The sequence below is a fragment of the Herpailurus yagouaroundi genome, unplaced genomic scaffold (assembly GCF_014898765.1).
Source record: "Herpailurus yagouaroundi ecotype Mexico unplaced genomic scaffold, PumYag 28, whole genome shotgun sequence".
Taxonomy (NCBI): Eukaryota; Metazoa; Chordata; class Mammalia; order Carnivora; family Felidae; genus Herpailurus; species Herpailurus yagouaroundi.
The window spans coordinates 122,881,651-122,898,984 of record NW_024412376.1 but is presented as its reverse complement, the minus strand read 5'-3'; the positions used below and the strand labels follow the sequence as shown (position 1 = coordinate 122,898,984).

Genomic DNA, 17,334 nt, shown 5'->3' with positions numbered 1-17,334 from the left:
TGCCATTGTTTAAATTGCTAAAGAGATACTGCCTAAGGAAACTGAGAAGGAGTAGGCTAGAGAATTAGAAGACAGATGTTAGCTGAACCTATTGTGGTAATCATTTCACAGTACATGCTGTATACCTTAATCTTATACATTGATGTATGCCAATTATTTCCCAATAAAACTGGAAGAGGGAGAGGGAAAGGGAGAGGGGGAGAGAGAGAGAGAGAAAGGGGGGGGGGAATGAATCAGGACAGAGAGGGCCTCAAAAGCCAAGGAAGAAAATTATTAAAAGAAAAGTGGAACCTTTGAGGATACATTTAAAGAATTTGTGGTTGACCAGACTGACGAAGAAAGATTAGAGACCAACTCATAAATCTTCAAGTACATAAAGCAGTTTATACGGATGAAAGCTAAATAAATATTTGTTATAATAGGAGAAATTATAAGAATTTCAGAACAATTACACTCTGGAAATAGACCACTGAAAGCTGTTTTGTGTTTTCTGACTCTGGAAATAGGTAAGACTAGAGATTTAGCTGTTCAGAAAAGGATGACTGAACACAGAATTCTCCAGAACCCATTCTAGGTCCCTTATTCTAGAATTCTAGGGGTGTAATTGTGCCAGATTTTTGTTATATTTCATAGATCCATCAAATCTTATGATATGGATAAGAATTCTATGCTCTGGGGTCAAGTCCTCATCGTGGACCATAGAAGATAAAACACTTATTTCCTTGGTTTTATTAGCTATGTAACAGCTAAACATAAGTGATTTTTAAATGCTGTCAGAGTAGAGTGAAGAGTCATCTGCATAATATGTTACTTTGACATTTGGTTATTCTCCCTACCTTCTGATAAACATTGTGTCCACGTTTTTCTCCACTGTACAGTCTCTGCTGTTTCTTTTCCCACTGATCCTTCTCTTCCAGCTTACTTTGAACCAGATCTCCTGCCTTTTACATAATTCTCAATGCTTTTAGTTCATACTATGTGTTTTCTAGTTTTTAATGGCCAAGGTTTCAAGCAGATAATGATCTCATAAGGTTTCAGTTCCTGGGAGGCATCATGAGGACCATATATTATGAGCCTGGTTTAATTGCTGTGTCTAAAATACCTTTTGCTTTGAATTTGAAACAGTGAATACAAAACCAATATATACACATTAACATTGAACGACACAGGTTTGAACTGGTACCCAGATTTTTTTGGATACATACTATAAAATTACTGTAAAATATTTTCTCTTCCTTATCATTTTCCTTTTTAAAAATTTTTTTAATGTTTATTTATTTTTGAGAGAGGGAGGGGAGGGGCAGAGAGAGAAGGAGACACAGAATCCGAAGTAGGCTCCAGGCTCTGAGCTGTCAGCACAGAGCCCTATGTGGGGCTTGAACTCACCAACCGCGAGATCATGACCCAAGCTGAAGTCGGATGCTTAACTGACTGAGCCACCCAGCGCCCCTCCATATGATTTTCTTAATAACATTTTCTTCTCTCTAGCTTACTTTGTTGTAAGAATACAACATATAATACATATACAAAGTATGTGTTCATTGACTATGTATGTTATCAGTAAGGTTTCTGGTCAACAGTGGGCTATTAGTAGTTAAGTTGTTTGGAAAGTCAAAAGTTGTATGCAGATTTTTCAGCTGCATGGGGGTTGTGCCCCTAACCCCTCATTGTTAAAGGGTCAACTTATATATGTCACCTTTGCTTCCTAATCCCCGACTCCCTTAGCCTTTCTCACCAGAGCTTTGGTATTTACCCCTAAGATGCTCCTCACTTTTTCTATTACCACTGATACCCTCCTGGCCAAGTCCTATTGTCTTTTGTTTTTGTTTTTGTTTTTCTTCAGTTTCCATTCTTGATGTCTAAGTTATATTTAACACTTTCTTATAATATTTGATGCAACTTGTCTTGCAGTCTTCCTCTCCCATTCCATGGGGCTCTTACCTCTATCCACCAAATCTTCTCTTTTGGAAGCATAGTTACTGTCTTCCCCAATGTCACTCCCACTGTGGCCCTCATCACCTGAGGCCCCAACTTCTGCTGTAGCCTCTTCTCCCTGCAGTCATTCTCTCCTCTCCACCCTGTTTCACATTACCATCAAGTGAGTCCCCAGTTTTCACCATTCTTTGATTCATCAAACTATGATGGAACACCTGTCATATACAGCACTAAACTATCCTAGTGGGATAGCTCCAAAAGATTAAGTCATGTTCCCTCCTTTGGATGAACATACAGGCTGGAGAGGCAGGCACTCTTTGTCAAAACTGTGGAAGACCTTGTAAGCCATGGTAAGGAGCTGGGACTCCACTGTAAAGTCAGTGAAGACCTTTAGAGTCTTAAACAAGGAGGTGACTTGATCAAATTGGAGTTTAGAAGACCACTCTTGCAGGGGTGTGGACAAAGGAGTGGGGATGATGGGATCTGGACAAGGAAAGCAGCCACGAGGATAAGGAGAAATGGATACATTTAAGCCATATTTAGGAAATGGAATCCACAGAATGTAGGGGATGGGGATATCAATTCATTGATTAATATTTCTAATGGTGACTCTGGCTAATGCTTACAAAGTAGAGAAATAAATATTGTGTACAAAAGTATTGACAAAGTTAAAAAATAGAGCCTTATGTTTTATTTTTTAAGTTTTTACTTATTTTGAGAAAGAGAGCACAAGCATGTGCATGTGTGCACGTGTGCATGAGTGGGGGAGGGGCAGAGAGCGAGGGAAAGAGAATTCCAAGCAGGCATCATGCTGACACAGTGCAGAGCCCAACACGGGTCTCGAACCCACGAACCATGAGATCATGACCTGGACTGAAATCAAGAGTAGGATGCTTAACTGACTGAGCCACCCAAAAACAGGGCCTTCTAAATAGATAAGCTCAATTAATTGGCAATTTTAGTTATGTGCAAAGTTAGGTTACCGAGGCACCTTCTTCTGACTCCTTGGTGGGGTTTTTAGGGTCTCCTGCCTGCCCCACCCACTGCTGCAGCAATGCTCCTTAATTATTTCCCAGCATGACTTTCTGCTTCTGTCCAAACATTGTCTTGACCAATACTGTCTAAACATGCTTTGATCAACATTTGATTATTCCCATTTCTCATGGTTACCCCAACATGGAACATGCCTCATTTCTGGCAATCTGTGCCTTTTACTTTCTTCCTTAAGCCTTTCAGGTGAATTCCACACCGATTCTCCTTTTCTTTTCCCCCTCTGCACAGTAATCATGCCTATTTAACAGACTAAAAAATCTAATGTCAGTAAACATTTAGCTCACTGCCTGGCCCACAGTATTTCAGAAATGGAAGCTATTAATATTACCCTGATACTATTTTGTTTTCTGACTTCCTGGTACAGGGCTTCACCCACAATGGAAGCTCAATGGAGATAGATGGCATGCCCATTTTATGTTGACCTGATTATAAATTACAGTGTTAATTATACGATGGCAGAAACAGAACTCTTTCTAATTTTTGGTCACCACGTTTTAGGACAGGAGGTAAAACAATCTTATTTTAACTACCATAAATAGTTGATCTGTTTCTGATGCCTGGAAACTGTTACATTCTGTAATCAAGATAGTTCTGGAAGTGAAGCAACATCAGTATAGAAGCCACCAAGAGCCATTTCTAAGATATCCATTAGTAGTGAATTCCTTACTATTTGATTTTCTGCTTTTTAATAGAAAACTGTTTTGGGGGAATCAAGATCCTATTCGCCCTGTTTCCCAGTTTGCTTTGAAGGCTCAGCTGACCAAAAGACTTGAGGACCTTGCCCATCCCAAGGAAGTCTCCCACCGATATGTACCTAACAGGTTAGTTAGTGTTTGTGTGCTATCAGGTTACATTAGCAGGAGTCCATAGGGAAAATGACACAGAATCTAGCCGTTTTATCTGAAAATGATAAATTGTCCAAACTATAGTAGAAAATTATTGAGGATTAAGGATTCTATGTATTTCCTAATCTGATTCTACAGTAAAACTTTTCCAGAGCAAGATTAATATTAGCCATTATAAACTTGTATTATACTGTATAATGTTTTAGATTACCAGGATTTTGAGTTTTTAATAAAGTGGTAGTATTACAGCAGGGTATGTACCATATATAACATTGTTGTACATGAACTATTTATATGTGCAACTTTTCGTGGATTTTGTATACCACCCGTGGGCTTGATTACCATTAATTAATTACTACATGTGAAGGTTAGAATATTGTTAAGGCTTTTGATACCCATTGCCAGTTTGTTTTTAATGCATATTTGTTGAATGACCAGGTTTTCTGTTGGTTGGCTCTTTGAGGGAAGACTCTGGAGCAAGGGAGGAATGGACTCAAGTAGTGAGGGAGGTTAAAGTAACAAGAAAAAGTTGAAGATACCATTATTTACCTGAAGTTTGGTTTCCAAGATAATTGATGTGTCCACTTTTCTCTTTTTGAGATACAACTTTAGTCAAAAGTCAGCAAACTTTTTCTGGAAGGGGGCAGATAGTAAATTTGACCATAAAGTCTCTGTTTCAACTACCCAACTCCACTACTGTAGTAGGAAGCAGCCACAGATTTTATATAAACTGAACATGTCTGTCTTCCAATAAAACTTTGGAATTTTTGCATCTATGTTTATGAGAGGGATTATTCTGTATTTTTCTTGTAGTGTCTTTGTGGTAACGTTTTTTCTTGTAATGAATGTCTTTACTCATTTTTGGTAATGCTGTCTTCATAGAATCAATTGGAAAATATATAAAATTGGCATTTCTTGTTTATGTATTTCATAGAATCCACAGTGAAATCATCTGCGTCTGGAGCTTTTGAGTAGGATGGTTTTTAATTATAAATTCAATTCACGTAATAGTTATAGGGCTGTTATAAATTTGTCAAATTAACACTTGTTAAGTGGAGCATGGGGTCACAGTTCAACAACAGATCATAACAGAATTTGAAATAAAGAAGATTATTACTCACAGATCCTAGAAGAAGTACCCAGCATGCCTCAAGGAGTCACATGGGCAGGTTAGGACAGAGGGCAGAGAGAGGCAGGACCTGGGGCACATGTCTTATTAGAACCTGTAGGTGGAGTGCTTTGGGTTTCCCAGGCAAAGGCCAGATTCATCAATTCAAACCAAAAGAGCAGGGTGTTGGTAGGCTCCTTGGGAGTCATATCTGAAGGATGCATAAAAGGAAGGCATTGAGGGTCAGGTGACGAGGACTGTTGCTGAAGTCCTATCAGGAATGTATATTTACTTATGCCTCTGTGGACTGTTATCTAGGGCATGTGCTTGTGAGAGGGGCCTGTATCATTTTAAGGTCCCTAGAGGCTGCTTGGCCAAACAAAATGGGTGCTGAGGCAGGAGTACCATGGAGGGGCTTAGTTAAACTCTTGACAAGGGCTGTTAAGATTATATTTTTCTGAATGAGCATTGGTAATGTGTATCTTTCAGTTTTAAAATGTGTTGGCATAAAGTTGTTCATATATTCTTTTATTTTCCTTTCACTTACTATCTGTCCAATCTCTAGTGATTGTCTATAAGAGACTAAGAAAGTATTTGGTTTTAAAAGTAGTAAATTTCCTCCTCTCATTAGTGTATTTTTTGGTCTATTTAGAAGATGCAATTTGGGACGCCTGGGTGCCTCAGTTAGTTAGGTGTCCAACTTTCACTCAGGTCATGATCTCACAGTTCGTGGGTTTAAGCCCCTCATCAGGCTCTGTGATGACAGCTCGGAGCCTGGAGCCTGCTTTGGATTCTGTGTCTCCCTCTCTCTCTGCCCCTCTCCCCCTCATGCTCTATCTCTTTCTCTAAAATAAATAACAAACATTAAAAAAAAGAATTTAGAAGATGCAATTTATTTATTACAGAAAATTAATCTGTTTTGGAATAGGATATTAGAAGCCAGCTGAAACTTGATGGCTGCAACTATTTCTGATTTCTTCCTATGTGGAAAATGGCTCAGCAGTAAAGGGGTAAACTATCATACTTGCTCCTAGGCCTAGAGCTGGAGGTTAGTGTTAAAAATTACTATGATAAGTCTAATTCATATTCACTTCACTCAGTTCTTTTCTCTTCTACAACTTTCAGGGCTCAATATTACTACAGCTGTGGTAGAGAGTCTATAATCTGGGAGATCCCTTCTGCTGCACTGTTTAGCCAGCCATCCAAAAGGATCCAGAAGCTGGCACTGCCCAACAGATTCAAGAAAGAATATCTATTAAATAGGTAAAGTACCTTGACAATCTCTATAAATTCTAACTTAATTTGGTTAAATCTCACAATATTTTATCTATTTTAGTGTATGTGGTTTTATGAACTAGAAGTCCACTTATGTTCAAAGAATCAGGGTAAAAAGATCAAATATTTGCAGCAATTGTAGGTAATCAGAAGGTTATCATCAGTAATTACATTGGACTCAATTGTGACGTTGAACTATGCACTGAACTTAGCATCATTAGTCAGTTAAAAGGAAATATGCAAATGAAAAATCACAAGTTTTTGCATTTTGTAGAATTTGATGTTTCTCTTATGCCTCTGTGACTTTTCAAATGTTGCTCCTTTTGCTTTGAATGATGAATTTCTGCTTGTCTTTAAAAATTATTTTAATGTTTTTGTTTTTTTTTGAGACAGAGAGAGAGAGACAGAGTGCAAGTAAGGAAGGGGCAGAGAGAGAGGGAGACACAGAATCTGAAGCAGGCTCCAGGCTCTGAGCTGTCAGCATAGAGCTCAACATGGGGCTCAAACCCACAAACTGCGAGATCATGACCTGGGCTGAAGTCAGATGCTCAACCAAATGAGCCACCCAGTTGCCCCGCTCCTTGTCTTTAAAAGACAATTTTTGGGCACCTGGGTGGTTCAGTCAGTTAAGCATCTTGATTTCTGCTCAAGTCATGATCTCACGGTTCATGAGATCGAGCCCTGCATATCGGGCTTTGCGTGGATCCTGCTTAGGATTCTCTCTCTCCCTCTCTCTGCCCCTCCCCCTCAAAATAAATAAAATAAACTTAAAAAAAATTAAGTAAAAGACAGCTTAGGTGATACTTCCATATGGCAGCTAAGATTGTGATATGGTTCTTGGAAAAATGCTAAGTTGCATTAATGGAATATATACAGTGTACAGTTACAGGGAGGTGATGGTCCTAGCCTATACTACTTTAGTCAAGACATAGTAGGTGGATGTTTCCACTTATGGATGTTATTCTTTAAGAAAATGATACTTATGCTAAGTGAAGTGTCATACAGAGAAGGACAGATTCCGTATGTTTTCACTCCTGTGTGGATCCTGAGAAACTTAACAGAAGACCATGGGGGAGGGGAAGAAAAAAAATGGTTAGAGAGGGAGGTAGCCAAAACATAAGAGACTCCTAAAAACGGAGAACAAACTGAGGGTTTATGGGGGGTGGGAGGGAGGGGTGGGTGGGTGATGGGGTATTGAGGAGGGCACCTGTTGGGATGAGCACTGGGTGTTGTATGGAAACCAATTTGACAATAAATTTCATATTAAAAAAAAAACAAAACCAAAAATAAATAAAAACATTTTTAAAAATTAAAAAAAATGATATTAAACTTGAAACTATGCAGAAGGAGCTGCATGATATTTTGAGGCTTCTGGAAATATGTTACCTAAAAAATAGTTAAGAGAAATGACATGGGTAGCTTAGAGAAGAGACCAAGGAAGCAGTGATAGCTGTGTTCAAATATTTAAAGGGTCAGCATCTGAATGAGGAAAAGGAGGTAGAAGTAAAATTACTTTGTGTTGATCCTAAAACTAGATGTAGAACAAGGAATTTACAGAGCAGGAGGTGTCAGCTAAGTGTAGGAGAATCTTTCTGACTAGCTAGCCAATAATGGAAATGTTTACCTGGAAAAATCAACTGCCATCATTCCCATAATCCCTGAAAGTGTTCAAGCATAAGCTGGAATTATGACTTTACATGAATTTTAAAAGATTCCTGCATTTCAGGGAGAGATTGAACTGGGTAACTTGAGTCTTTTTCCATCATAGAATCCAGCAAAAGAAGCCCAATTCCTCCTACAAAATTTCATTTCCTTATTTATCAGTTTGTGCAACAAAATCTGCAGATTTAGTTAAAATAGATATATAATTTGTAGTTACATATCTATATTTACTTATTTATTTTTACTTTTATTTTTTCTTTATCTATGTTTATAATCCAGAGGAATACTTTAATATTTCACCACTTTCTGAGAGACCTGAATTTGATGTTTCATATAAGTGAAACCCCCTTGAATGCTAAAACTTGCTTTATTTTTAAAAGTTTGTTTCCCTACTTTCCTAAGCAGACGTCTCTGCTACTAAACATACATATAACCTTTGTTCATTGGCTTGAGATCTTTATTATGAACATCAACTATGTACTTCAATACTGAAAACCTCCCAGAAGCTGTTTAAATATGAAGTACAGTTTTTTATTAGGCTAAGTGGTCTGACTTCTTGCTGTTAGATTATTAGATATTTGTTTCTTATAGTTTTCCTGTCATTTCTTTTTTTAACAGGGGAATAGTCTCTAACTAGCCTCTTTTTAAAAATTTAATTTAATTTTAATTCCAGTGTAGTTAACATACAGTGTTATATTATTTTCAGGTGTATAATATAGGGATTCAATAGTTTTATGCATTACTCAGTGCTCATCATAATAAATGTACTCTTAATCCCCATCACCTATTTCACCCACCCACCTACCTCCCTACTGGTAACCATCTGTTTATTCTGTATAGCTAAAAGCCTGTTTTTTTGTTTTGTTTTGTATTTTTTGTTTTTGGTTTATCTCTCTTTCTCTTTTCCTTTACTGTTTGTTTTGTCTCTTAAATTCTATATATGAGTGAAATCATATGGTATTTGTCTTTCTCTGGCTTATTTCACTTAGCATTATACTCTCTGGATCCATGTTGTTGCAAATAACAAGGTTTCATTCTTTTTAATGGCCAAATAATATTCCATTGTGTGTGTGTGTGTGTATATATGTGTGTGTGTGTGTGTATATATATATCTCACATCTTCATTCATGGATATCTCACATCCATTGATGGACACTTGGCTGCTTCCATAATTTTTTTTTTTTTTTAATTTGAGAGAGAGAGTGTGCATGAGCAGGGGAGAGGGGCAGAGGGGCAGAAGGGCAGAGGGGGGAGGGAGAGAGAGAGAGAGAGGGAGAGAATCTTTTTTTTTTTTTAGTTTTATTTTTTATTTTCTTAAATTTACATCCCAATTAGTTAGCATATAGTGCAACAATGATTTCAGGAGTAGATTCATTAGTGCCCCTTACCCATTTAGCCCATCCCCCCCACAACCCCTCAGTAACCCCCAGTTTGTTCTCCATATTTATAAGTCTCTTCTGTTTTGTCCCCCTCCCTGTTTTTATATTATTTTTGTTTCCCTTCCCTTATGTTCATCTGTTTTATCTCTTAAAGTCCTCATATGAGTGAAGTCATATGATTTTTGTCTTTCCCTGACTGACTGATTTCACTTAGCATAATACCTTCCAGTTCCATCCATGTAGTTGCAAATGGCAAGATTTCATTCTTTTTGACTGCGAGTAATACTGAGGGAGAGAATCTTAAGTAGACTCCACACTCAGCATAGAGCCTGATGCAGCACTTGATCCCATGGCCCTGGGATCTTGACCTGAGCCAAAGTCAAGAGTTGGATGCCTAACCTACTGAGACACCCAGGAACCCCTGCTTGCATAATTTTGACTAGCCTCTTTTTTTGATTCTATGTATTAGAAACAGATAACTAAGCTTGTTAGAATTGTGTGAGGAGGAAAAAAAGCAAGTGTTTAATGAAGACACACCAGGCTTGCCAATAAATGTATTACATGAGCTTGAACTTTGGGACATGTATTTTAGTGATTAACTAGAGGGGCTCAACAGCAGACTTGAACAGTCAGAAGAAAGAGTCAGCAAACTTAGATAGGTTAATTGAGATTATCTGAGGAACAGAAAGAAAAAAAAATGAAATAAAATTAACAAATCCTCATGACCAAGTTGAATTTGTCCAGGAATGCAAGAATATGTTGGATTCAACTTACTATAATCAATATAATACATCAAATTAACAGAATAAGAAAACCAAAAACCACATGATCATTTCAATAGACTCAGAAAAATCATTTGACAAAATTCAACACACTATAAAAATACTTAAGAAACTAGGTATAGAAGGGGACTTCCTCAAGCTGATAAAGAACATCTGTAAAAAAAAAAAACCCACTGCTAACATAATAATTAATGGTAAAAGACTGAATGCTTTCCCCCTAAGATCAGGAATAAGACAAGGATGTCAACTCTCACCACTTCTGTTGAACATCATATTGGAGGTTCTAGTCAGGGTGCCATTAGGCAAGAAAAAGAAGTAAAAAGCATTCAGGTTGGAAAGGAAAAAGTAAAACTACTTTCTCTACTCATAGTTCACATGATTAGAAAATCTTAAGGAATCCATATTAAAACTATGGGAACTAATAAATGAGTTCAGGAAGGCACAGAGTCCAAGAGCAATATACAAAAACAATTGTATTTCCATTAGCAATTAACCAATCTGAAAATGAAGGTAGGAAAATAATTCTATTTGTAGTAGCACCAAACAGAACAAAATAATACATGTAATGCAATAGTACTCAGCCTTAAAAAGGAAGGAAATTCTGATACATGCTCCAATATGAATGGACCTTGAAGACATTATGCTAAATGAAATAAGTCATCCACAAAAGGACACTGTATGATTCCACTTATAAGTGGTACCAACTGTAGTCAAATTTGTAAAGAAAGAAAGTAGGATGGTGGTTGGCAAGGACTAAGCTGGGGGGGAGGGGGGAATTAGTTGTTTAACTGGTATAGAGTTCTACAAGATGAAAAGAGTTCTGAAGATTGGTTGCACAACAATGTTAATGCATTTAACATTACTGTAGCAAATACTTAAGAATGGTTAAGATGGTAAATTTTATGTTGTATGTATTTTACTACAGTGAAAAATAATAAAGTAACAAAATACTTAACAAGAGAAGTTCAAATTGTTGAAAGAAATTAGACTTAAATACATGGAAAGACATTTCCTGTTCATGAATTGGAAGTCTTAATTTTGTCATGATGGTACATTTTTCCAAATTGATCAACATAGTGTAATCCCTATTGAGATTCCAGCTGCCTTTTTTGATAGAAATTGACAATGCAATCTAAAATTCATAGAGAAAAGCAAAGGACCCAGAAGAGCAAAACAAAACAAAACAACAACAAAAAAAAAACCTTGAAAAATAACAGTTATTTGAAAACTTATTTAAAAGCTACAGTAATCAAGACAGTATGTTACTGGCATAACAATAGACATATAGATCTACAGAACAGAGTTGAAAGTCCAGAAATAAACCCTTATATTTATGGTCAATGGATTTTTTTAAAGTTTATTTATTTATTTATTTTGTGTGTGAGAGAGAATGAATGGGAGAGGGGCAGAGAGAGGGGGAGGGGCAGAGAGAGAGGGAGGGACAGAGGATCTGAAGCAGACTCTGTGCTGACAGAAGAGAGCCCTATGCAGGGCTTGAACTCATGAACTGTGAGATCATGACCTGAGCTGAAGTTGGACACTATAAAACTCTTAGAAAAAATAGACATAAATCTCTGTGACCTAGGCAATTGTTTCTCAGTTATGACAACAAAAACGTGACAAAAAATAATAAATTGGATTTCATCAAAAGTGAAAGCTTTTGTATATCAAAGGATATCATCAAGAAAGTAAAAAGTAAACCCACCAATTGGGAGAAAATATTTGCAAGTCATATATCTGATAAAAGAGTAGTATTCAGAATATATATATAAAATATTTAGAACAGTGCAAAAAAGACAACACAATTTAGAAAATGAGCAAAGGATTTGAATAGACATTTCTCCAAAGAAGACATACAGGTGAACAGGAAACACACGAAAAGATACTAAATATCATTAATCATCTTGGAAATACACATTAAACCACAAAGACACCACTTCACACCTTCTAGAATGGCAATAATAATAACTAATAGGAAATAATATGTATTGGTGAGGATATGGAGAAATTGAAACCCTTATACATTGCTGGTGGTAATGTAAAATGGTGCAGTTTATGTGGAAAGCCACTTTCTAGTTCCTCAAAAGTTAAAAAATAGAGTTATCAGGGGCATCTGGGTGGCTTAGTTGTTTAAGTGCCCAACTCTTGGTTTCAGCTCATGTCATGATCTCGGAGTTTGTGAGATTGAACCCCACACATTGAGCTCTGCATTCACAGCATGGAGCCTGCTTGGGATTCTCTCTCTCTTTCTCTGCCCCTCCCTTGCTCATGCATGCTCTCTCTCTCTCAGAATAAGTAAATAAACATTAAAAAAATCAGTAAAAAAAAATAAAGTTATCATATGATCAGCATTCTACTCCTAGGCATGTCCCCAAGGGAATTGAAAGCAAATGTTCACACAGAAACTTGTACATGAATATGCATAGCAGCATTTCATAAAAGCAAAAAAAGTGGAAACAACTCAAATGTTCACTATGGATGAATGGATAAACAAAATGTGACAAATCCATACAACGGAATATTATTCAGCCATAAAAAGGAATGTTATACTGATACATGAATCTGTTATACTGATACATGAATCTTGAAAATAGGCCAAGTGAAGGAAGCCAGATACAAAAGGCTGCATATTTGGTATGATTCCACTTATTTGAAATGTCCAGAATAGGCAAATCCATAGACAGAAAGTAGATTAGTGGTTGGGGGTGGGGGAGGGAAATGAAGTAATGGAGAGGAACTGTTAATCAGTATGGGGTTTCTCTTGGAGTGATGAAAACATTCTGAATTTAAAAAAATTTTTTTAACGTTTATTTATTTTTGAGACAGAGAGAGACAGAGCTTGAATGGGGGGAGGGTCAGAGAGAGAGGGAGACACAGAATCAGAAGCAGGCTCCAGGTTCTGAGCTGTCAGCACAGAGCCCGACGCGGAGCTCAAACCCACAGACCACGAGATCATGACCTGAGCCGAAGTCAGACGCTTAACCGACTGAGCCACCCAGGCGCCCCAAGACATTCTGAATTTAGATAGTGACAGTAGTTACACAACTTTGTGAAAATGCTAGACACCACTGAATTGTACATTTTAAAAAGGTAAATTCTATGGTATGCTAATTTTATATCAATTTTGAAATCTAACAGACTACCTCTAGAGGGTAATCATATATTTATTTGTGGAAAACTGTTTTCATATTAGGTTTGTAGTTTTGTTGGTTGGTAAGTTTTTGTACTAGGAAAGGAATATTTGGGGAACAGCCTATGAAAATTGGTCAAGTTGCTGGGCATTATACCTAGCAGTTTCAAACTGCACTGCAGAAGAGACTGGCCATCACAGAGGGGCCCCTGATAGTGACTGGAATTTTTATCTCAGGGACTTAATATGAGGTTTTGGTAGGAAGTGAAGTGTTTTTTATTTTTTAAAATTAATTAATTTATTGATTGATTTATCTTTATTATTTTTTTAAATGTTTTATTTATTTTTGAGGCAGAGAGAGACAGAGCATGAGCAGAGGAGGGGCAGAGAGAGAGGGAGACACAGAATCCAAAGCAGGCTCCAGGCTCTGAGCTGTCAGCACAGAGCCCGACACGGGGCTTGAACTCACAAACCGCGAGATCATGACCTGAGCTGAAGTTGGACGCTTAACTGACTGAGCCACCCACGCACCCCTATTTTTTGTTTTAATATGATATTTATTGTCACATTGGTTTCTATACAACACCCAGTGCTCATCCCAACAGGTGCCCTCCTCAATACCCATCACCCCCCCCTTCCAACCCCCCATCAACCCTCAGTTTGTTCTGTTTGTTCTCATATGGTTTGGCTCCCTCCCTCTCTAACTTTTTTTTCCTACCCCTCCCCCATGGTCTTCTGTTAATTTTCTCAGGATCCACATAGGAGTGAAAACGTATGGCATCTGTCTTTCTCTGTATGACTTATTTCACTTAGCATCAACACTGTCCAGTTCCATCCACGCTGCTACAAAAGGCCATATTTCATTCTTTCTCATTGCCACATAGTATTCCATTGTGTATATAAACACAATGTCTTTATCCATTCATCAGTTGATGGACATTTAGGCTCTTTCCATAATTTGGCTATTGTTGCAAGTGCTGCTATAAACATTGGGGTACAAGTGCCCCTATGCATCAGCACTCCTGTATCCCTTGGGTAAATTCCTAGCAGTGCTATTTCTGGGTCATAGGGTAGATCTATTTTTTAATTTTTTGAGGAACCTCCACACTGTTTTCCAGAGCGGCTGCACCAGTTTGCATTCCCACCAACAGTGCAAGAGGGTTCCCGTTTCTCCACATCCTCTCCAGCATCTATAGTCTCCTGATTTGTTCATTTTGGCCACTCTGACTGGCGTGAGGTGATATCTGAGTGTGGTTTTGATTTGTATTTCCCTGATGAGGAGCGACGTTGAGCATCTTTTCATGTGCCTGTTGACCATCTGGATGTCTTCTTTAGAGAAGTGTCTATTCATGTTTTCTGCCCATTTCTTCACTGGATTATTTGTTTTTCGGGTGTGGAGTTTGGTGAGTTCTTTATAGATTTTGGATACTAGCCCTTTGTCCGATATGTCATTTGCAACTATCTTTTCCCATTCCATTGGTTGCCTTTTAGTTTTGTTGATTGTTTCCTTTGCAGTACAGAAGCTTTTTATCTTCATGAGGTCCCAATAGTTCATTTTTGCTTTTAATTCCCTTGCCTCTGGGGATATGTCAAGTTTAAGAAATTGCTGCGGCTGAGGTCAGGTCTTTTCCTGCTTTCTCCTCTAGTGTTTTGATGGTTTCCTGTCTCACATTCAGGTCTTTTATCCATTTTGAGTTTATTTTTGTGAATGGTGTATGAAAGTGTCTAGTTTCATTCTTCTGCATGTTGCTGTCCAGTTCTCCCAGAACCATTTGTTAAAGAGACTGTCTTTTTCCATTGGATATTCTTTCCTGCTTTGTCAAAGATTAGTTGGCCATACTTTTTGGGTCTAATTCTGGGGTTTCTATTCTATTCCATTGGTCTATGTGTCTGTTTTTGTGCCAATACTATGCTGTCTTGATGATGACAGCGTTGTAGTAGAGGCCAAAGTCTGGGATTGTGATGCCTCCCGCTTTGGTCTTCTTCAAAATTACTTTGGCTATTCAGGGTCTTTTGTGGTTCCATACAAATTTTAGGATTGCTTGTTCTAGCTTCGAGAAGAATGCTGGTGCAATTTTGATTGGGATTGCATTGAATGTGTAGATAGCTTTGGGTAGTATTGACATTTTAACAATATTTATTCTTCCAACCCATGACAACGGAATGTTTTTCCATTTCTTTATATCTTCTTCAATTTCCTTCATAAGCTTTCTGTAGTTTCAGCATACAGATCTTTGACATCTTTGGTTAGATTTATTCCTAGGTATTTTATGCTTCTTGGTGCAATTGTGAATGGGATCAGTTTCTTTATTTGTCTTTCTGTTGCTTCATTATTAGTGTATAAGAATGCAACTGATTTCTGTTCGTTGATTTTGTATCCTGCAACTTTGCTAAATTCATGTATCAGTTCTAGCAGACTTTTGGTGGAGTCTGTCGGGTTTTCCATGTATAATATCACGTCATCTGCAAAAAGTGAAAGCTTGACTTCATCTTTGCCAATTTTGATGCCTTTGATTTCCTTTTGTTGTCTGATTGCTGATGCTAGAACTTCCAACACTATGTTAAACAACAGCAGTGAGAGTGGACATCCCTGTCATGTCCCTAATCTCAGGGGGAAAGCTCTCAGTTTTTCTCCATTGAGGATGATATTAGCTGTGGGCTTTTCATAAATGACTTTTATGATGTTTAAGTATGTTCCTTCTATCCTGACTTTCTCGAGGGTTTTTATTAAGAAAGGATGCTGTATTTTGCCAAATGCTTTTTCTGTGTCGATTGACAGGATCATATGGTTCTTTTCTGTTATTAATGTGATGTATCACATTGATTGATTTGTGAATGTTGAACCAGCCCTGCAGCCCAGGAATGAATCCCACTTGATCATGGTGAATAATTCTTTTTATATGCTGTTGAATTCGATTTGCTAGTATCTTATTGAGAATTTTTGCATCCATATTCATCAGGGATATTGGCCTGTAGTTCTCTTTTTTTGCAGGGTCTCTGTCTGGTTTAGGAATCAAAGTATGCTGGCTTCATAGAATGAGTCTGGAAGTTTTCCTTCCCTTTCTATTTTTTAAAACAGCTTGAGAAGAATAGGTATTATCTCTGCTTTACATGTCTGGTAGAATTCCCCAGGAAAGCCATCTGGTCCAGGACTCTTATTCGTTGGGAGATTTTTGATAACTGATTCAATTTCTTTGCTGGTTATGGGTCTGTTCAAGGTTTCTATTTCTTCCTGTTTGAATTTTGGAAGTGTGTGGTTGCTTAGGAATTTGTCCATTTCTTCCAGGTTGTCCAGTTTGTTGGCATATAATCTTTCATAGTATTCCCTGATAATTGCTTGTATTTTTGAGGAAATGGTTGTAATAAATCCAATTTCATTCATGATTTTATCTATTTGGGTCATCTCCCTTTTCTTTTTGAGAAGCCTGGCTAGAGGCTTATCAATTTTGTTTATTTCTTCAAAAAACAACTCTTGGTTTCATTGATCTGCTCTACAGTTTTTTTAAGATTCTATATTATTTATTTCTGCTCTGATCTTTATTATTTCTCTTCTTCTGCTGGGTTTGGGGTGTCTTTGCTGTTCTGATTCTATTTCCTTTAGGTGTGCTGTTAGATTTTGTATTTGGGATTTTTCTTGTTTCTTGAGATAGACCTGGATTGCAATTTATTTTCCTCTCAGGGCTGCATTTGCTGCATCCCAAAGCATTTGGATTGTTGTATTTTCATCTTCACTTGTTTCCATATATTTTTAAATTTCTTCTCTAATTGCCTGGTTGACCCATTCTTTCTTTAGTAGGATGCTCTTTAACCTCCATGCTTTTGGAGGTTTTCCAGACTTTTTCCTGTGGTTGATTTCAAGTGTCATAGCATTGTGGTCTGAAAGTGTTCATGGTATGATCTCAATTCTTTTATACTTATGAAGGGTTGTTTTGTGATCCAGTATGTGATCTATTTTGGAGAATGTTCCATGTGCATTCAAGAAGAAAGTATATTCTGTTGCTTTGGGATACAGAGTTCTAAATATATCTGTCAAGTCCATCTGATCCAATGTATCATTCAGGGCCCTTGTTTCTTTATTGATTTTGTGTTTAGATGAGCTATCCGTTGCTCATAGGGTATTTATTGCTTTAATCCTTGGTATTAAAGTCTCCTGCAATTACCACAT

At 37.4% G+C, this 17,334-nt stretch overlaps 1 protein-coding gene across 4 annotated transcripts in view; it reads left to right on the top strand.

Annotated features, from left to right (window-relative positions):
* Positions 1-17,334, top strand: part of SPMAP2L (sperm microtubule associated protein 2 like) — a 54,507-nt gene that overhangs the window by 23,742 nt on the left and 13,431 nt on the right. For 2 of the 4 annotated variants that reach the window (XM_040482828.1, XM_040482832.1), the window contains exons 4-5: positions 3,681-3,809; positions 6,067-6,204. In XM_040482828.1, the coding sequence (XP_040338762.1) occupies positions 3,681-3,809; positions 6,067-6,204 (267 nt within the window). The remainder of the gene's footprint in view (positions 1-3,680; positions 3,810-6,066; positions 6,205-17,334) is intronic. The other 2 variants (XM_040482836.1, XM_040482839.1) reach the window with 1 other exon arrangement.